General features: G+C 41.8%; 1 protein-coding gene across 1 annotated transcript; it reads left to right on the top strand.

Annotated features, from left to right (window-relative positions):
* The first annotated feature begins 13,285 nt into the window (after positions 1–13,285).
* On the top strand, positions 13,286–22,067 carry LOC124027673 (ER lumen protein-retaining receptor 3). Its single transcript, XM_046340041.1, has 5 exons — positions 13,286–13,701; positions 19,662–19,762; positions 19,854–20,012; positions 20,562–20,814; positions 20,913–22,067. Exons 1-5 carry the CDS (start codon positions 13,611–13,613, stop codon positions 20,954–20,956), a joined length of 648 nt encoding a protein of 215 aa, XP_046195997.1. The 5' UTR covers positions 13,286–13,610; the 3' UTR covers positions 20,957–22,067.
* The last annotated feature ends 197 nt before the right edge of the window (positions 22,068–22,264 follow it).

The following is a 22,264-nucleotide window of genomic DNA, read 5'->3' as shown; positions in this document are numbered from 1 at the left end:
AGGCTGTATTAGTTTCATTCGTTTGTTGTTTTCTTCTTCCGTTATTTCATGTACCGTATTAGCTTCATTAAAAGTCATGAGTAACCTACACGCTGCATTTCGGTCTGACTTTCTACAAACAACAGACGAAGATCATTACAGACGCAGGGTTTGGGATTGTATAACTGAATGATAAAACATGCTATTCTAATACCAGATGCAGGGTTTGGGATTGTATAACTGAATGATAAAACATGCTATTCTAATACCGGACGCAGGGTTTGGGATTGTATAACTGAATGATAAAACATGCTATTCTAATACCGGACGCAGGGTTTGGGATTGTATAACTGAATTATAAAACATGCTATTCTAATACCAGACACAGGGTTTGGGATTGTATAACTGAATGATAAAACATGCTATTCTAAAACCAGAATCAGGGTTTGGGATTGTATAACTGAATGATAAAACATGCTATTCTAATACCAGACGCAGGGTTTGGGATTGTATAACTGAATGATAAAACATGCTATTCTAATACCAAAAGCAGGGTTTGGGATTGTATAACTGAATTATAAAACATGCTATTCTAAAACCAGACGCAGGGTTTGGGATTGTATAACTGAATTATAAAACATGCTATTCTAAAACCAGATGCAGGGTTTGGGATTGTATAACTGAATTATAAAACATGCTATTCTAAAACCAGAAGCAGGGTTTGGGATTGTATAACTGAATGATAAAACATGCTATTCTAATACCAGACGCAGGGTTTGGGATTGTATAACTGAATGATAAAACATGCTATTCTAATACCAGAAGCAGGGTTTGGGATTGTATAACTGAATGATAAAACATGCTATTCTAATACCAGAAGCAGGGTTTGGGATTGTATAACTGAATTATAAAACATGAAGTGGCTAATAAGAGTCTGTTACAGCAGTACTTAATGTTGACAGGTACAGAGGGAATGAGTTGGTCTATGTTGACCTTTATTTTCTCTGTCTTTGGTACATTTCCTAAATCCATTCAGATGCAAAACTTTGTCTGGTCAAATTAGATTAAGATCATAACAAACTATTTTAATCTTGTCAGTTCCACGAACAAGCCAGAAATTCAGTTGATTAATCCACTCTGGGCTCAGAGATTTCACTAAGAAGGTTTACTGATATCATTTTAACAGCTCAACAAGTGGAACAAATGAAAACATGTATTTTTCTTCCATGAGCCACTGTGTCAAAGAAACATGACCAAATGACATCTGACAGCCTAGGAATTCCCATCACCCTTCATTTGTAACAGATCAATTCCTGTCTCCCTGCGTGTCAATCATGTTGAACGATCTGGAACCTTCTCTGTCTGTTTACAGCTAGGGTAGAGTACCCTAATTAGGGTCAGTCAACAACAGCCCCCTACTAAGTAGTGATTGATCAACCCCAGTCAGCTCAACCATTGCATGCATGGCTTCATATGAGGGCTGTGTGTTAAAACAAGTGTTACATAATAATGATAATGAAGGGCAAAGTAGATCAAAGTCATTCTTTTTGCAGCTAAATGGGATGAATTCTCTGCTTGGTTAATTTTATTACTACTTCTATTGTACTATTATTTGAACCTGTGTAAATGTTGTTTTAGAAACGTGCTGACAATTCTAATTATATGGGTAACGTAAGGTGGTGTTGGCTTTGTACTTGGAAAAGATAATAACTTTTTTATCGTTTGCCAAATCCCAGTTTTAGAACACAAATGCAGAATCACAAACGTGTTTTACCAGTAAGGATCTCCTGGCCACACAGAGTTAACTGTAGGATTATCAGTTTCATTACAACATCAACTTTCCTCTAATTTTCACGAGCTTCTGCTCCCTGTGTTTATTTATTATCCCTCTCTGTCCCAGTCTCCTGTTTATTTATATATCCCTCTCTGTCTCCGTCTCCTGTTTATTTATATATCCCTCTCTGTCTCCTGTTTATTTATATATCCCTCTCTGTCTCTGTCTCCTGTTTATTTATATATCCCTCTCTGTCTCCGTCTCCTGTTTATTTATATATCCCTCTCTGTCCCCGTCTCCTGTTTATTTATATATCCCTCTCTGTCCCCGTCTCCTGTTTATTTATATATCCCTCTCTGTCTCCGTCTCCTGTTTATTTATATATCCCTCTCTGTCCCCGTCTCCTGTTTATTTATATATCCCTCTCTGTCTCTGTCTCCTGTTTATTTATATATCCCTCTCTGTCCCCGTCTCCTGTTTATTTATATATCCCTCTCTGTCTCCGTCTCCTGTTTATTTATATATCCCTCTCTGTCCCCGTCTCCTGTTTATTTATATATCCCTCTCTGTCCCCGTCTCCTGTTTATTTATATATCCTTCTCTGTCCCCGTCTCCTGTTTATTTATATATCCCTCTCTGTCCCCGTCTCCTGTTTATTTATATATCCCTCTCTGTCCCCGTCTCCTGTTTATTTATATATCCCTCTCTGTCTCTGTCTCCTGTTTATTTATATATCCCTCTCTGTCTCCGTCTCCTGTTTATTTATATATCCCTCTCTGTCCCCGTCTCCTGTTTATTTATATATCCCTCTCTGTCTCTGTCTCCTGTTTATTTATATATCCCTCTCTGTCTCCATCTCCTGTTTATTTATATATCCCTCTCTGTCCCCGTCTCCTGTTTATTTATATATCCCTCTCTGTCCCCGTCTCCTGTTTATTTATATATCCCTCTCTGTCCCCGTCTCCTGTTTATTTATATATCCCTCTCTGTCCCCGTCTCCTGTTTATTTATATATCCCTCTCTGTCCCCGTCTCCTGTTTATTTATATATCCCTCTCTGTCTCCGTCTCCTGTTTATTTATATATCCCTCTCTGTCCCCGTCTCCTGTTTATTTATATATCCCTCTCTGTCTCTGTCTCCTGTTTATTTATATATCCCTCTCTGTCTCCATCTCCTGTTTATTTATATATCCCTCTCTGTCTCTGTCTCCTGTTTATTTATATATCCCTCTCTGTCTCCATCTCCTGTTTATTTATATATCCCTCTCTGTCTCTGTCTCCTGTTTATTTATATATCCCTCTCTGTCTCTGTCTCCTGTTTATTTATATATCCCTCTCTGTCCCCGTCTCCTGTTTATTTATATATCCCTCTCTGTCCCCGTCTCCTGTTTATTTATATATCCCTCTCTGTCTCTGTCTCCTGTTTATTTATATATCCCTCTCTGTCTCCATCTCCTGTTTATTTATATATCCCTCTCTGTCCCCGTCTCCTGTTTATTTATATATCCCTCTCTGTCTCTGTCTCCTGTTTATTTATATATCCCTCTCTGTCCCCGTCTCCTGTTTATTTATATATCCCTCTCTGTCTCTGTCTCCTGTTTATTTATATATCCCTCTCTGTCTCTGTCTCCTGTTTATTTATATATCCCTCTCTGTCTCTGTCTCCTGTTTATTTATATATCCCTCTCTGTCCCCGTCTCCTGTTTATTTATATATCCTTCTCTGTCCCCGTCTCCTATTTATTTATATATCCCTCTCTGTCCCTGTCTCCTGTTTATTTATATATCCCTCTCTGTCCCCATCTCCTGTTTATTTATATATCCCTCTCTGTCCCCGTCTCCTGTTTATTTATATATCCCTCTCTGTCTCCTGTTTATTTATATATCCCTCTCTGTCTCCTGTTTATTTATATATCCCTCTCTGTCCCCGTCTCCTGTTTATTTATATATCCTTCTCTGTCCCCGTCTCCTATTTATTTATATATCCCTCTCTGTCCCTGTCTCCTGTTTATTTATATATCCCTCTCTGTCCCCGTCTCCTGTTTATTTATATATCCTTCTCTGTCCCCGTCTCCTATTTATTTATATATCCCTCTCTGTCCCTGTCTCCTGTTTATTTATATATCCCTCTCTGTCCCCGTCTCCTATTTATTTATATATCCCTCTCTGTCCCCGTCTCCTGTTTATTTATATATCCCTCTCTGTCCCCGTCTCCTGTTTATTTATATATCCCTCTCTGTCCCCGTCTCCTGTTTATTTATATATCCTTCTCTGTCCCCATCTCCTATTTATTTATATATCCCTCTCTGTCCCCGTCTCCTGTTTATTTATATATCCTTCTCTGTCCCCGTCTCCTATTTATTTATATATCCCTCTCTGTCCCCGTCTCCTGTTTATTTATATATCCTTCTCTGTCCCCGTCTCCTATTTATTTATATATCCCTCTCTGTCCCTGTCTCCTGTTTATTTATATATCCCTCTCTGTCCCCGTCTCCTGTTTATTTATATATCCCTCTCTGTCCCTGTCTCCTGTTTATTTATATATCCCTCTCTGTCCCCATCTCCTGTTTATTTATATATCCCTCTCTGTCCCCGTCTCCTGTTTATTTATATATCCCTCTCTGTCTCCTGTTTATTTATATATCCCTCTCTGTCTCCTGTTTATTTATATATCCCTCTCTGTCCCCGTCTCCTGTTTATTTATATATCCTTCTCTGTCCCCGTCTCCTATTTATTTATATATCCCTCTCTGTCCCTGTCTCCTGTTTATTTATATATCCCTCTCTGTCCCCATCTCCTGTTTATTTATATATCCCTCTCTGTCCCCGTCTCCTGTTTATTTATATATCCCTCTCTGTCTCCGTCTCCTGTTTATTTATATATCCCTCTCTGTCCCCGTCTCCTGTTTATTTATATATCCCTCTCTGTCTCCGTCTCCTGTTTATTTATATATCCCTCTCTGTCCCCATCTCCTGTTTATTTATATATCCTTCTCTGTCCCCGTCTCCTGTTTATTTATATATCCCTCTCTGTCTCCGTCTCCTGTTTATTTATATATCCCTCTCTGTCCCCGTCTCCTGTTTATTTATATATCCCTCTCTGTCCCTGTCTCCTGTTTATTTATATATCCCTCTCTGTCCCCGTCTCCTGTTTATTTATATATCCCTCTCTGTCCCCGTCTCCTGTTTATTTATATAGCCCTCTCTGTCTCTGTCTCCTGTTTATTTATATATCCCTCTCTGTCTCTGTCTCCTGTTTATTTATATATCCCTCTCTGTCTCTGTCTCCTGTTTATTTATATATCCCTCTCTGTCCCCGTCTCCTGTTTATTTATATATCCCTCTCTGTCTCTGTCTCCTGTTTATTTATATATCCCTCTCTGTCCCCGTCTCCTGCTTATTTATATATCCCTCTCTGTCTCCTGTTTATTTATATATCCCTCTCTGTCTCCTGTTTATTTATATATCCCTCTCTGTCTCCGTCTCCTGTTTATTTATATATCCCTCTCTGTCCCCGTCTCCTGTTTATTTATATATCCCTCTCTGTCCCCGTCTCCTGTTTATTGCTCTGATGTGCTGTAGGCTACTCGACAGATCCATCCTTTATCGACATTTTCCTCTGTACACATTTACTGTAGCTTTGACATTTGGGATGTCATCCATTATTGTGAATGGGTCTGTAAACCCTGGGTTAATTCGCTCTCAGTTTGTGAACAAAACATTGCTATTACCTCGAACAGACTAAACGAGCCTAGAGAGGAGCAGGTCTTACTATCATAACAGCAGGTGACTATGACTGATTCCTGGATGCCCTGGAGATTAAATAAGATTTAACTGTATTAAATGTAAATGTAAATGTAAATAAAGTAGCTGTTTGCTCTATATCCCTACACAGCAGTTTCCTTGCCATGTATGATCATGGACTGGGTGACGCAGTGCCTCATTGAGCTCTAGATTGATGGAAGGACAAACTTTAATGGGGAATGGTAGTGTATAAGTGTCTCATGCAGATGTCTTGAGCAGATATTATTGTCAAATACTTAGTAGGAGATATCCAAATAACAAAGTTCACTATTATAAATTTAAGTGTTGCTCTGACCAGTTTAAATGTATCCTTGGTCATTATTAACCCGTTTAAAAAAAAATCTCAGTTAAACCAAGGTTACGCATCTTACCAATAGTAGCATACCCAGGTGAGACCGGACAGCTGGTCCAGTAACCATGAAATAGAAGAGGCATTTGATTCCCACTGGTTTCAGAACAAGCCTTCATTATTTGTGGATCGTCTTTTTGAAAATACATTTTTAAAGACTGAAAATGAACGGTAATGCATTTTCACTTGGTGAAAGTCTGTGAGTCCTGTTTCCCACCACAAACGTCTTGACATTCTAATGTGTATTGGTCACTGGGGACCTTTACGCATTTCAGGTTATGATTTAGGATAATCAATTAGGCCAGGCTTACTCACCTTAAAGACAACAAGTTAGGCCAGGCTTACTCACCTTAAAGACAACAAGTTATTCTGTTGTGCAGCTTGCTTGTTGTTTCGATCCACTTCTGATCCGATTGTAACCTCAATTCTGAATAGTCCACGCACTCTTTGGAAGGAAGGATGTGTAACCCCGGGACTCTCTGTTGTACGCCTTGCCTTTCGGCAATAGTTCTATCCTGTTCAGTTTCCACTCTCTTGTTCCTTTAACATTAATCACACATTTTTGCATATCTTTATAGTTGTTTTCCTCTTTTGTTTTTGAATCCTTTGTTGTCCTCTGCTGCCTTCTAACTGTCTCCTGTAATCCGGCCGGTGCTCGCTCTCCTCCACAGACTCGTGCACTGGAGTCTCCAAATGCTGTGCCAATTTACTCCGTCCAAAGTGTGTGGGTTTCGTTTCGAGGGGGTGCTTGTCAGTTTGATTATGTCTCCCTCACGTCTTTATGTATATGTGTAGGCGTTAAATGATGCGCCCCCTTCTCATTTTACTGGTTGACTGCATCTCAAATCTATGTCTCATTGGAATAATTGTGGTGAGATGAACATGAAGTAGTTGTAAGAATGGGTATCAAAGTTGTTATAACCTTGTTAATACACTACCAAGTCACTTGGACTGAATTTTGCGTAATGAACTCTGTATAGAATAAACCATCATTTCCGTTCCTTGAAATCTTTCCCCACTCACAGTGGCTCTCAGGCTGGTTTCCAGCCCACTATCTCTGCCAGTGCAGTCAGTCTCACTGTCAATGCATGTTAGTCTCCAACCACAGTCGTACACTCCCCCAAGGCACTCTGCCAGACCTAGTGCACTTGGTGTGGTAATCTTCAGTCCTTTACATAATAGGACACTTTCTAAAGTGTAGGATTGTAAAGTTGTTCTCTTTTTCTCTTGATTTTGCACCTTATTTATGAGAAGAGATATTTACGAGAACAGTGTATATGGGATTTGTCTGACCTTCATCCGTAGATGTGACCTAATGGTCCGTGTGAAATCTGAAGTTGCACTGAACTCTCATCATAACTTGACATGTTTTTGATGTTATATTGAAAATAAATGGCAGATAATTAACCTAAATGGAAACAACCCAGAACGTATGCCAGTGCAGTATTCTTGATCTTAGGTATGGATGGAGCACAATTGTTTCTATGGAAACCATTTCCTTTTACAATCTTCGCTCTCCCTTTTCTCTGCTCCTAAATTACAGAGCAGAGGGGCTTCTTTCAATGCGCTCTCCTCCTCAATAGGAAGGTGGGAGTATATCTGTCCATATGACAGGCTCATAGAAGAGTAGTGGGGGGGTGGACTGAGATAGGTACCAAGAAGAGGCTGACGAGTGGCTGAGGGGGAGATGGAGAATGGATGTTGCGGGTCGAAAGGAGCTTGGAGAAAAGGTACTATAGTATGAGCATTTGAGATGTGTTAATGAAATCCAGATACAAAATATTCCTCATGACATGTAGCTGGCCAGTGACTCAGCTGACCTGTACACTGTAATGAAGGAAGGTGTGCCTATCAAAAGGTTATGGGGACTAATCTGACACCCAGGGCTGATTACTGGCTAATAATACACACACAGAGGAGTCATCTTGTGGTCATCTTCTACTCAGATTCTACTGTAGCCTGTCTGTCTGACCCTTTATACTGTCCTCCTGGCAGCCAGAGACCATGATAGGTGTATAATGGTGAAAAAGTCACATCTAAATCAATTTAAAGTGGTTTTTATTTTTTATTTTTAGATTAGCATTAGATATACCTTTATATTATCTCTTATGTTGATCTTTTCATGTACTTTTATATTATCTCTAATGTTCATCCCTTCATATTATATCTAACATTGATCTTTTCATATACCTTTATATTATCTCTGATGTTAATCTTTTAATATACTTTTATATTCTCTCTAATGTTGACCCCTTCATATACCTTTATATTATCTCTAATGTTGACCCCTTCATATACCTTTATATTATCTCTGATGTTGATCCTTTCATATACCTTTATATTATCTCTAATGTTGACCCCTTCATATACCTTTCTATTATCTCTAATGTTGATCCCTTCATATACCTTTATATTATCTCTAATGTTGATCCCTTCATATACCTTTATATTATCTCTAATGTTGATCCCTTCATATACCTTTATATTATCTCTAATGTTGATCCCTTCATACTTGTAATAGGACCGTTGTTTATGAACAGGTCATATACTGTATGCTCAATGTCTATCTTTACAACAAACATAATGAGGTAATAACTCAGTAATACCAGAGCAACATATTTGGCAAATAAGTAATGTCATTGAAGAATACTGCCTATATGACGATATAGACCCTAGAACACACAACTAACTATACACTCACAATTGTCCCTTTGAAACGGACAGACATGTTTTTGCTCTGCTATTACTTCAGTACTTAGCAACGAGATCCTCAGGAGAAGTTTTTCCACTCGGTACAGGGGAACGATGGAGGGCAATGACTTGCGACAGACGGAGAGACAGAGGGAGTGGATTATGATCACACTGCTGGACACAGGAACAATAATTTAGGCGCAGGGGACCAGGAAGGGAGGGTGAGGGGTGCCAAGCAAGAAGAGGGTGGTGATTAGTTTTGACGATGATTCAGATATTTAAGAGGATTGTAGGGTAGGCAGGGAGGTGGAGGAGATAAATATAGAGGGATGAAGAGTTGAACCAGGGAGGTGGAGATAGTGAGTAGTTCAAAGCACTACACAAAACATGGAAACAAAATGATGAGCTCTCACTTGTCATTATGTGTCATAAACAGTTGGAAGCTCAAAAGAAAAGGTGAAACATTGTCAGGACTCTGCAAACCGTGTGTTTTGTATAGAAATTGAACAAGGCCAGTCAAGTTCGTCCATGACAAACCATTTCTGTAGGGACCTCACTTCATGCATGGGGGCTTAGTCGTGCTGAAACAGGAAAGGTTGTTGCCACAAAGTTTGAAGCACAGAATCATCTAGAATGTCACTGTATGCTGTAGCGTTAATATCTCCCTTCACTGGAACTGAGAGGACTAGCCCGAACCATGAAGAACAGCCCCAGACCATTATTCCTCCTCCACCAAACGTTACAGTTGTCACTATGCATTGAGGCAGGTAGCGTTCTCCTGGCATCCGCCAAACCCAGATTTGTCCGTCGGACTGCCAGATAGTGAAGTGTGATTCATCACTCCATGCTCCATCCATTGCTCCAGAGTCCAATGGCGCTGAGCTTTACACCACTCCAGCCGACGCTCTGCATTGCTGTGATAATATTAGGCTTGTGTGCGGCTGTTCGACCATGGAAACCCATTTCATTGAGCTCCTTGTTTGGAACTCGGTAGTGAGTGTTGCAGGCGAGGACGGACAATTTTTACATACTACGTGATTCAGCACTTGGCGGTCCCGTTCTGCTCCTAGAAGTTCCCACTTCACAATAACAGCACTTACTGTTGACCGGGGCAGCTCTAGCAGGGCAGACATGTAACAAACTGACTTGTTGGAATGGTGGCTTCCTATGATGGTTCCACGTTGAAAGTCACTGTGCTATTCAGTAAGGCCATTCTACTGCCAATATCTGTCAATGGACTGTGCATGGTTGTGTGCTTGACTTTATACACCTGTCAGCAACGTGTGTAGCTGACATAGCCGAATCCAAAAATGTGATTTGATTTGTAGCTGAAATAGCTGAATCCACTTATTTGAAGAGGTGTCCACATACTTTTAGTGTATGTGGCATGGGTTAGGACTAAGGTTGCACATTTTGGGAAATATTCAGAGGTGGAAACTTCCGTGGGAATTAACGGGGAATCAGTAGGAATGTATGGAGATTAATGGAAATATATGCTAATTAATATTGATACCATTTAAATGTAGATGTTTTTTTTTTGCATTGGATATATTTACCATATCATATGGAGACAGAAACATAAACCTTTCACCTTATCATAAGTAGACATAATTGCTAATGATTAAAATCTTTCAATAGAAAAAATCGTTACGAATTGAACTTTAATTAAATGAGTTGACTCTGCACATGGGATGATTTCACTGAACAACAATAGAAAGGGAATATTGAAGGATCCACAATGATCCATCGCATCTCCCAAAAACGTTTTCAACATTGATAGTCTAGAAACTAAAGCTTTGGTTGTCTTCCTCTCAGGCTTCCATGTCTTCTCCCTGGACATCCTCAATGTCCACCTCTTGAACATCAGACTCTGAGGCCTCATCTTCACTGTTACTTTCCAACCCTGTTGAGGATGGCTCGTTGTCAGGCTCAAAAAGCCTCAAATTTGCCCAGATGGCCATCAATTTTTCAACCCTTGTATTGGTCAGCCTGTTGCGTGCTTTGGTGTGTGTGTTCCCAAACAAGGACCAGTTGCGCTCTGAGATGGCTGATATTGATATGATTTGGAGGATGGTAGAGGCAACAGGGGAAAGCGCCTCAAATCCACAAAGTACCTTCCACCAGGTGGCTGATGAGATATGTTGGCACGACTGCCATATTGCATCTCCATCCCAAAGCCCTTGCTTGGAAGTGTGCTTCACCAGACTGCCAAGAACCTTGCCCTCATCAAGCCAAGGTGGCGAGACACGGTAGAGATGGCACCATAGGCCTTGTTGATCTCTGCACCAGACAGGATGCTCTTGCCAGCATATTTGTGGTCCAACATGTACGCTCTGGTGTGTATGGGCTTCAGGCTTCTGTCTTCAGACTTCAGACTTCTGTCTTCACACTTTTGATGTATTTCAGAACTGCAGTTTCCTCTGCTTGGAGAAACAGTGAAGTGGGCAGGGCAATACGGATTTCTTCTCATACATCTGCAAGCAGAGTCTGAATATCAGACAGGATGCCATAGTCTCCCTCAATCTGTGCAATGGCTACAGGTTTCAGGAGTTTCAGGCTGCTTACCACTCTCTCCCAAAATACATCATCCTGGAGGATCCTCTTGATGGGGCTGTCCGTATAGGCAGACTGTGATATGGCCATTTCTTGGAGACTCCTTCCCCTCCAGGAGACTATCAAACATGATGACAACACCACCCCAACGGGTGTTGCTCGGCAGCTTCAATGTGGTGCTCTTATTCTTCTCACTTTGCTTGGTGAGGTAGATTGCTGCTATAACTTGGTGACTCTTCAAATACCTAACCATTTCCTTGGCTCTCTTGTAGTGTATCCATTGTTTTCAGTGCCATAATGTCCTTGAGGAACAGATTCAATGCATGAGCAGCACAGCCAATGGATGTAATGTGAGGGTAGGACTCCTCCACTTTAGACCAAGCAGCTTTCATGTTCGCAGCATTGTCTGTCACCAGTGCAAATACCTTCTGTTGTCTAAGGTCATTGATGACTGCCTTCAGCTCATCTGCAATGTAGAAACCGGTGTGTCTCTTGTCCCTTCTGTCTGTGCTCTTGTAGAATACTGGTTGAGGTTTGGAGATGATGTAGTTAATTATTCCTTGCCCAAGAACATTCGACCACCCATCAGAGATGATTGCAATACAGTCTGCTTTATCTTTGATTTGCTTGACCTTCACTTGAACTCTGTTGAACTCTGCATCCTGCAAATGAGTAGATAAAGCATGTCTGGTTGGGGGGGGTGTATGCTTGGCAAAGAACATTCAGAAATCTCTTCCAATACACATTGCCTGTGAGCATCAGAGGTGAACCAGTTGTGTACACAGCTCGAACAAGACATTCATCAGCATTTCTCTGACACGTTCCTCCATTGAGTCAAAAAAACTTTGGATTCCAGGAGGACCATGAGCTGTTGCTATCGATAAGGTGTCTGATTCACAATTGTCACCTCGAATAGAAGTAGAGGGACTTTTGTCAGAGGTTGCTTGTTGTGAGAGCTGAGGGAACTTTATGCACTTGGCCAGATGTTTCTGCATCTTTGTTGCATTCTTCACATATGATTTGGCACAGTATTTGCAAATATACACAACTTTCCCTTCTACATTAGCTGCAGTGAAATGTCTCCACACATCAGATAGTGCCCGTGGCATTTTCCTGTAAATATTAGAAAATCAGTTAGATTAAACAACTCCTTTTTAAGATAAATGTTTTAAAATGAAACATGTATGGAAACAGGTGAAATAACACTCCTCAGTTAGCAAGCTAAACCCCACATGGAAGAAAAAAATAACTAGCAAAAATAGTTCACAAGTTAAACATGATTTAAACACACTTTGCTGTAGGCTACTACTTACTAGTTAACAAAAAAATCATGTATGTCATAAAATATATTCACCTCACCCATTATTGTAATGAAAACTTACCAGAAAGCATGTAGTCCTTGGCTCAGACAGTGTAGTTGTGTGGGCTCAATAGCATCTCATTAGTGTGCAAGATCTTGAGAATCAGCTGTACATGTGATGGAAGAATACACTGCACATGTGATGGAAGAATACACTGTGCATGCAGAGGGTTGCAATTCCATTTTATTAGGATTGTTTAACCAAAAATGCCACAGGACCTGGAATTGCCTTATGTGTATCCCACAAAAAAAAAGGTTCTGTTATAAGCTAACTTTTTTGATGAATTTAAGCTAAATTCCCATGGAAAATTTTGGAAAGAAATCTTGAAATTTACCCTGTTTCAGACCCTTTGCAACCCTAGTTAGGACACAGTAGGTTAAACTATATGCCAGGCTTCTTCTTAACTGGTGAACAAGACTATTAAGCCAAAAACATAATGGTAACCGCAGCCAACACTTTAAAGTATGAACTACTTTCATTGAATGAACTACTTTCATTGAAGCAGACGGGGTACCTGATGTAAACATGAATTTCCCAAGCATTTAGGCCTACAATCATGCGTCTATGGGGATGGATAATGATGGAGTTATTGGCCACAACCAATACTACATCATAATTTCGTTTTATATCGAGAGATAGTCCTGTAAAATGAACTGTTCACTTACTGCTATTTGTCTCCATCTGCTGTTGAAGAAGGTCATATACGGACTATGTCTTAATGACAGCCCACTCCAGTGACATGCTCAGGCTTTCACGCCCCAGTCTGTCTGTAATTTGAGCTCCAGAGGCAATACGGATTTTGCAGAAACTGGCAGCCACGTCACCGCTACAGGTCTGACCAACTTTCCCAGCCCTTTGCGGAAAGTGCTGCAGAGGAATCCCTATGCAGAATATCTATAATGAACGTTTATGAGCATTTATAGTGATTTCCAAAGAACAAGAGGACATAACATTTGGGAACATTGGAGTTATTTCTTTTAGGGGAGTCTCATTTTACATACGTTATTGTTTTGACTTCGCCTGAAGACTACTTGGAGGCCTCATTCTTACAGATTTGTACCAATATTTCGACTCTTTCTTTTTGGAATACCAAAACAGCACTATGAATATCTTCCGTCTAGCCGGTGACGTGTCACATCTCGTTGCTATCATCATTCTATTTATGAAGATACGGAGGTCCAAATCCTGTGCCGGTATGTTGACAGTGGGATTATTTGCTATGCAGTTGTTTACAGGGAAGTCTTGCTGTTAATGATTTATTGACTTGCTCATTCATTGGCCTAAACTCTGTTTAACAAACTTGGGGACACATTGCCTGACGACTCAAACTGAATTCTCCCGCTGCTCCTTGTTCTTGTTCGCTAAATAGGCATAGTTAATTTCTCAGAAAAAAATAACATCCGTGGTAGCCAGGCACAGTGAAAAGGAATCCATGTGTCCATCTCAATTGGGAAGTTGACCTCACACTCCTAGTACTGGTCTGCAACGCTCACATCATGTAGCACTCGTGGAGCACTCAACAGTTATTTTGTTACTTTGTTGCAACATTGTAACAACGCTCCTCGGTTATAATTGGTTACATTACATTGCAATATGTTGTGGTTAGAGAGTAAATCAATTTGACTAGTCCACTTCGACGCACAAGAATGTTACGTGGCAAAGAGTTCAGTCTAACCATATTTGCTTTGGTGGTCGCACCCTGGTCTCCTTTTGTCGCGAACCGACTCAAAGCCCGTAACGAAAGGAGACAACGTGGAGATAAGGAGTAACAAAACATATATTTATTAAATAAAGTAAACTAAGTACAATATACAATGGTGTGTGTAATCAGTAGTGTACGTGAGTGTTTTGCATGCATGAATGTGATAATGCAGGGTGTTGAAATGTGCCAAAGCAAACAACCAAAAGCCACCAAGATACACAACAAAAATCTATACAGTTGTCTGCATGGAGAGAGTCTCTTCCATGAATGGGGAAGTGGTGTATTTATCCTGGGACACACCGGGCCCAGGTGTTTCCCATGTAGATGACGACCCTCCCAACTCCGCCCACCGGCATCCTAATAAGGAAACAAGAACAAAGAGAGAATACTGCAGACAGAGTGGGAGGGTCGTCATAGCTTTCAAATCAAATCAAATCAAATTTTATTTGTCACATACACATGGTTAGCAGATGTTAATGCGAGTGTAGCGAAATGCTTGTGCTTCTAGTTCGAAAATGCAGTGATAACCAACAAGTAATCTAACTAACAATTCCAAAACTACTGTCTTATACACAGTGTAAGGGGATAAGGAATATGTACATAAGGATATATGAATGAGTGATGGTACAGAGCAGCATACAGTAGATGGTATCGAGTACAGTATATACATATGAGATGAGTGTGTAGACAAAGTAAACAAAGTGGCATAGTTAAAGTGGCTAGTGATACATGTATTACATAAGGATGCAGTCGATGATGTAGAGTACAGTATATACATATGCATATGAGATGAATAATGTAGGGTAAGTAACATTATATAAGGTAGCATTGTTTAAAGTGGCTAGTGATATATTTACATAATTTCCCATCAATTCCCATTATTAAAGTGGCTGGAGTTGGGTCAGTGTCAATGACAGTGTGTTGGCAGCAGCCACTCAATGTTAGTGGTGGCTGTTTAACAGTCTGATGGCCTTGAGATAGAAGCTGTTTTTCAGTCTCTCGGTCCCAGCTTTGATGCACCTGTACTGACCTCGCCTTCTGGATGATAGCGGGGTGAACAGGCAGTGGTTCGGGTGGTTGATGTCCTTGATGATCTTTGTGGCCTTCCTGTAACATCGGGTGGTGTAGGTGTCCTGGAGGGCAGGTAGTTTGCCCCGGTGATGCGTTGTGCAGTCCTCACTACCCTCTGGAGAGCCTTACGGTTGAGGGCGGAGCAGTTGCCGTACCAGGCGGTGATACAGCCCGCCAGGATGCTCTCGATTGTGCATCTGTAGAAGTTTGTGAGTGCTTTTGGTGACAAGCCAAATTTCTTCAGCCTCCTGAGGTTGAAGAGGCGCTGCTGCGCCTTCTTCACGACGCTGTCAGTGTGAGTGGACCAATTCAGTTTGTCTGTGATGTGTATGCCGAGGAACTTAAAACTAGCTACCCTCTCCACTACTGTTCCATCGATGTGGATAGGGGGTGTTCCTCTGCTGTTTCCTGAAGTCCACAATCATCTCCTTAGTTTTGTTGACGTTGAGTGTGAGGTTATTTTCCTGACACCACACTCTGAGGGCCCTCACCTCCTCCCTGTAGGCCGTCTCGTCGTTGTTGGTAATCAAGCCTACCACTGTTGTGTCGTCCGCAAACTTGATGATTGAGTTGGAGGCGTGCGTGGCCACGCAGTCGTGGGTGAACAGGGTGTACAGGAGAGGGCTCAGAACGCACCCTTGTGGGGCCCACGTGTTGAGGATCAGCGGGGAGGAGATGTTGTTGCCTACCCTCACCACCTGGGGGCGGCCCGTCAGGAAGTCCAGTACCCAGTTGCACAGGGCGGGGTCGAGACCCAGGGTCTCGAGCTTGATGATGAGCTTGGAGGGTACTATGGTGTTGAATGCCGAGCTGTAGTCGATGAACAGCATTCTCACATAGGTATTCCTCTTGTCCAGGTGGGTTAGGGCAGTGTGCAGTGTGGTTGAGATTGCATCGTCTGTGGACCTATTTGGGCGGTAAGCAAATTGGAGTGGGTCTAGGGCACATATGTCAGAGTCAAGGCCCGCGGGCCACATCCGGCCCGCGAGAAGGTTTTTTACGGCCCCTGGGATGATCTTGATTTGTTATTAGAACCGGCCCGCAGACCGCAGCAAGCCGGCAGCCCGCAGATCTTTTACACGCACCAATACTACATTTCCCACAATGCAACGGTGACGCACCGAGCAGTAGGCTGCTTCATTTCAATATTTATTGGCACAGCAGTTGTCAGCATCACAGTAAAATTAACTTTCAGATACCCATCAAAAATGGCAAAACGGAAGGTGGACACTGAGAACCGGGGGTTTCAAACAAGGTGGGAGTCGGAGTATTTGTTCACGGAGGTAGCTGGAAAACCTGTGTGTCTTCTGTGTGGAGAAAGTGTGGCGGTACTGAAAGAGTATAATCTGAGACGACATTATGAAACGAAACACGCGGACAAAAACAAGAATATGGACATGGAACAAAGGCTACAAAAGGCAGAGGAATTAAAACGAGGCCTCAAATCTCGACAGGCTCTGTTCAAAAAGCCAAATCACAAGGCCAGGCTGCTGTCAAGGCCAGATTTATTTTGGCAGAAGAGATCGCTAAATCAGCCCGGCCATTTACGGAGGGGGATTTCATCAAAAACTGCATGATTAAAGTTTGTGACGAAGTTTGCCCAGAAAAAAAGGCAACTCTTTTTAAATGTGAGTCTGAGCAGAAACACCATTGCCGAGAGAGTAGACCAGTTGTCCATCAATCTAAAAGAGCAGCTTGTGAAAAAGGGAAAAGATTTCATTGCATATTCCTTGGCTGTGGATGAGAGCACCGACATTTCTGACATTGCCCAGTTGTCAATTTTCATCCGCGGAGTGGACTCCAGCCTAAGCGTGACAGAGGAGTTTTTGGCTTTACGTCCTATGCATGGCACAACTACGGGGCATGATTTGTATGAAGAGGTGCCAAGATGTGTAAATGAGATGGAGCTGCCTTGGGAAAAACTCGTGGGTTTGACAACCGACGGAGCACCTGCGATGTGTGGACACAGGAGCGGACTGGTGGAGAAGATACGGGAAAAGATGCAAGAGGAAAACGCGACAGGTGAGCTGACAGCTTATCATTGTATCATACACCAGGAAGCGTTGTGCGGTAAAGCCTTGAAAATGGAGCATGTAATGAGCATCATCACGCGCACAGTTAACTTTATCAGAGCCAAAGGTTTGAATCACCGCCAGTTCAAGGCATTTCTGACGGAGTTAGAAACGGAGCATGGTGATTTGCCTTATCACACAGAGGTGCGATGGCTAAGCCAGGGAAAGGTGCTTCAAAGATGTTTCGAGCTTCGTGAGGAGATTTGTCTGTTCTTGGACAGCAAAGGGAAAGACACAACACAACTCCGAGACGAAATGTTTCTGTGTGAAATGGCTTTTCTGTGTGACATTACGAGTCATCTGAATGCAATGAACTTGCAGCTGCAGGGTCGGGATCGTGTCATCTCTGATATGTACAGTACAGTGAAGGCATTTAAAACCAAACTGACTCTGTGGGAGACGCAGATGCGGAAAGAAAATTTGAGCCACTTTCCCAGCTGCCAGACCATGAAAGAGAAGCTCTCTACCAGTGCGTTCCCGAGCGCACAGTTGGATGATAAAATAGGTATGCTTGCCGCTGACTTTCGACGCCGATTTGCTGACTTTGAAGCACAAAAAGCAGGTTGGAACTGCTCGGTAACCCATTTGCTGTTGACGTGGAAAGCTCACCACCAAACCTCCAAATGGAGTTGATTGACCTCCAATGCAATGATGCACTGAGGGCAAAATATGCGGCAGTGGGTGCTGCGGAGTTCGCCCGTTTCCTCCCGACACAATGCCCCAGCTGCGCATCCAGGCTGCTCAAACGTTGTCTATGTTTGGCAGCACATACCTGTGTGAACAACTGTTTTCTTTGATGAACTTGAACAAAACATCACACAGAAGTCGACTTACTGCTGAACACCTCCACTCAATTCTGAGGATTTCCTCAGCTCAGAGCCTTACCCGAACATTGATGAACTTGTGGAAAAGATGGGACACCACCAAGTATCACCCTCAACCTCAAACAAGTGAACATTACTGTGCAATCACATATTTAGAGTTTTTACTCAGTTCAAGTTTAAAAGTTAAAGTTTAATATTTGTTTTCACTGCATGTTACTTCTCCTTAAACAAAGTGTTGTTTTTGATTAATAGATTTTTGCACTTTATTTTATTGTATTTCAATCCAATTATATTTTAAAAATATTTCAGTTGAGTGGATGATAGAAAATTGCTATTATTGTTTTTTTCTTTGAAGTAAATTTAGCCCACTTTTGCTAAAATAGAAAATATAGGCTACTGATGGTGCCTTGAATACCGGTTTCTTTCATTTAATGTTCATGTTATGGGGATTTTTATATAAAGGAAATTTGTCTTTTGTGTCTGTTGAAAATTAAAGATTACTGACAGAGCCATAAGAAAATATTGCTTTATTTATCTGATCATATTGGAATATATTTGTTAGGTTTTCAGTAGGTTCAATTAGGTTCACTAGACTATATGCGTCATTTAAAAATTTTTCAATGAACATTCGAACAGTCCGGCCCTCGGCTTGTAGCTAAATTTTTTATTTGGCCCTCCGTCCATTTGACTTTGACACCCCTGGTCTAGGGTGTCAGGTAGGGTGGAGGTGATATGGTCCTTGACTAGTCTCTCAAAGCACTTCATGATGACGGAAGTGAGTGCTACGGGGCGGTAGTCGTTTAGCTCAGTTACCTTAGCTTTCTTGGGAACAGGAACAATGGTGGCCCTCTTGAAGCATGTGGGAACAGCAGACTGGTATAGGGATTGATTGAATATGTCCGTAAACACACCGGCCAGCTGGTCTGCGCATGCTCTGAGGGCGCGGCTGGGGATGCCGTCTGGGCCTGCAGCCTTGCGAGGGTTAACACGTTTAAATGTCTTACTCACCTCGGCTGCAGTGAAGGAGAGACCGCATGTTTTCGTTGCAGGCCGTGTCAGTGGCACTGTATTGTCCTCAAAGCGGGCAAAAAAGTTATTTAGTCTGCCTGGGAGCAAGACATCCTGGTCCGTGACTGGGCTGGGTTTCTTCTTGTAGTCCGTGATTGACTGGGTTTCTTCTTGTAGTCCGTGATTTCTACCTCAGATATCCGCATAGATGATGTTTTGCCATTCCCAGGTCATGAAATGAAATTGTTGCATATTTTTTTATTACATTTTATTTAACTAGGCAAGTCAATTAAGAACAAATTCTTATTTACATTGACAGCCTAGGAACAGTGGGTTAACTGCCTTGTTCAGGGGCAGAACAACAGATTTTTTTACCTTGTCATCTAGCAACCTTTCAGTTACTGGCTCAACGCTCTAACCACTAGGCTACCTGCTGCCCCATAGGTGAGATTAATGACTGTTGTTTGTTTCTGTAGGTATTTCTGGGAAGTCTCAGGTGCTTTTTGCATTAGTCTTCACTACAAGATACTTGGACCTGTTCACGAGCGTAATCTCCATCTACAACACAGTTATGAAGGTGAGGTAGACAATAGTATCCTACAAAGAAGCCAGCCAATCAATGAGTTGTGTTCTAACCTAAACTCCTTCCCTCTGTCTTGTGTGCTCAGGTGGTGTTCCTGGCTTTGGCATATGCCACTGTGTACCTGATCTACATGCGCTTCAGGAGCACCTTCGACTCAGAGAGTGACTCATTCCGTGTTGAGTTCCTGCTTGTGCCTGTGGCTGGGCTTTCCTTCCTGGAAAACTATGCATTTGCCCCCTTGGAGGTAAATGTGCCAGGTTCAATACATACTGAACATACAGGTAACTGCCAAAAAAAAGGAAACACCAACATAAAGTGTCTTAACAGGGCGTTGGGCCACCACGAGCCGCCAGAACTGCTTAAATGCGCCTTGGCATAGATTCTACAAGTGTCTGGAACTCTATTGGAGGAATGCGACACCATTCTTCCACAATCATTTCTTCCATTTGGTGTTTTGTCGATGGTGGTGGAAAATTATTCTCAGGCGCCGCTTCAGAATCTCTCATAAGTGTTCAATTGTGTTGCGATCTGGTGACTGAGACACACACACACACCCTTTAAACCCCCCTTTGTGAAGCCTCTACTCAAGTCATTGAGAGCTCCTCTAGGCATGATTGCCAAAATAATGGCCAACTGGGATTTTTATACATGACCCTAAGCATGAGGAGATGGTTTAACAGCACATCATACTTGATGTGTTTGTACATGAGCAGGTCAGACCTCATACTTGATGTGTTGGTACATGAGCATGTCAGATCTCATACTTGATTGAATGCATATCTTTGGTGCACAGATCCTGTGGACCTTCTCCATCTACTTGGAGTCGGTGGCCATCTTGCCCCAGCTCTTCATGATCACCAAGACCGGCGAGGCAGAGTCCATCACCACCCACTACCTGTTCTTCCTGGGTCTCTACCGAGCCCTGTACCTGGCCAACTGGGTGTGGCGTTACCACACCGAGGGCTTCTTTGACCAGATTGCTGTGGTTTCCGGTGTGGTGCAGACGATTTTCTACTGTGACTTCTTCTACCTTTACGTTACCAGGGGTAAGTATGAGCCAGGGAGGGATTTTGACTTTGTATTGTATTTCTAGTACATATTTCATGCCATTTCCCTTTCCCTCTTTGCCTTTGTCCCTCTCCAGTGCTCAGAGGAAGTGGAAAGATGTCCCTGCCCATGCCCATCTAAAGAGAGTCAGTGCTGTTTTAAGTGACAGTTAAGCAGTTTAGTAACTGAAAGCACCTCTGCCCACCAATCATACTTAGTAATGGACTACAGTCTGCAGTGTCACAGTACCCCCTGTATACCCTGGGGGGTATATACTGTACCCAGAGGGCAACCGTCGTGATGTTGGTACCTGGTGTGTTTGTTGGTGTGCTTTTTCCTAGACTAAAATGACCAAAGAACGATTGTCCTATGTTTTTGTGCATGAGTGTGTGGAACTGAATGTTAATGGGAATTGAGTAAATTGAATACTGTGGGATTTTTTTATTTTTATTATACTTTTTATTTTTCATGGAGACAAATATTGTCCCGCTTGAATTAGTCCAATGGAGTTTGTTCCTTATTTTTCCTTTTCTAGTTAATGGCATATTGAATGTCTTATTACATCAGAATGGTGTAAACATTGTATATATGTGAGACATTTGTTCTGCTTTCCTGTCTTTTCACAATTTCTACATATAACAGTGACCAACCTTCAAGGCTTCCATTGTTTCACCAAGCAGAGTTCATTGGGAGACTTGTATTTAAGCTGCTCTGGGTGATATTTGCCATCCGTGTCAAGAGTTGTGCTATGTTCTTCCCTTTCTGATAATAAGTCCATGGAGATGCCATACAGAACCCACTGTCATGTATGTAACTCTTATATCCGTCCACTTCTTGACTGAACCAAGGTTCTTCTTAAATACGTTGTATTCTGTACTTTGATTTTTACCAGTCATTTCCATTCCTTTAATATTATTGCATTTCATTAAGCAGAACCAATACACATTAGTGTGATGTCACAGTTCAAACAAAATATATTTTGTATTTGATGAGTTATTTCTCACTAACTAGAGTTCATTCATATCTCAACATTTATTGACAGCATTTTGGGACCAGGATTACAATGGCAAAGGCAGATTAATGCTTCAACAAAATGGAAAGGTACTTACACTAAGTGTCTTGGTACTACTAAATGTGTATATGTGTGCCAAACTTTTACAACTGTGGTGCCCATGTTGTAATCATCAACATTTTAATACAAAGAACCTTCATCATTTGTAAATCAGGTCAGTAAAATGTATCTTTACTGGTTCATCAGGTTCTTCGTGTTGATTACTTTCAATTGTTTCATCACACCAGGATGTTTACTCCTGCATACTCACACTAGTGATCCACACCACTCAAAACCACACACACAAGTGATTCCCACCACTCAAAACCACACACACACACAAGTGATTCACACCACTCAAAACCACACACACACACAAGTGATTCACACCACTCAAA

Source organism: Oncorhynchus gorbuscha, unplaced genomic scaffold (genome assembly GCF_021184085.1).
Source record: "Oncorhynchus gorbuscha isolate QuinsamMale2020 ecotype Even-year unplaced genomic scaffold, OgorEven_v1.0 Un_scaffold_3452, whole genome shotgun sequence".
Classification (NCBI taxonomy): domain Eukaryota; kingdom Metazoa; phylum Chordata; class Actinopteri; order Salmoniformes; family Salmonidae; genus Oncorhynchus; species Oncorhynchus gorbuscha.
This window is presented reverse-complemented; position numbering and strand designations above follow the sequence as displayed.

Bases quoted from the DNA above. Each gene is read 5' to 3' on its own strand.
- LOC124027673 (XM_046340041.1), top strand. From the start codon at position 13,611: ATGAATATCTTCCGTCTAGCCGGTGACGTGTCACATCTCGTTGCTATC. The intron at 19,763-19,853 runs GTGAGGTAGACA...TTGTGTGCTCAG, and splicing joins TCTACAACACAGTTATGAAG to GTGGTGTTCCTGGCTTTGGC. The intron at 20,013-20,561 runs GTAAATGTGCCA...TTTGGTGCACAG, and splicing joins ATGCATTTGCCCCCTTGGAG to ATCCTGTGGACCTTCTCCAT.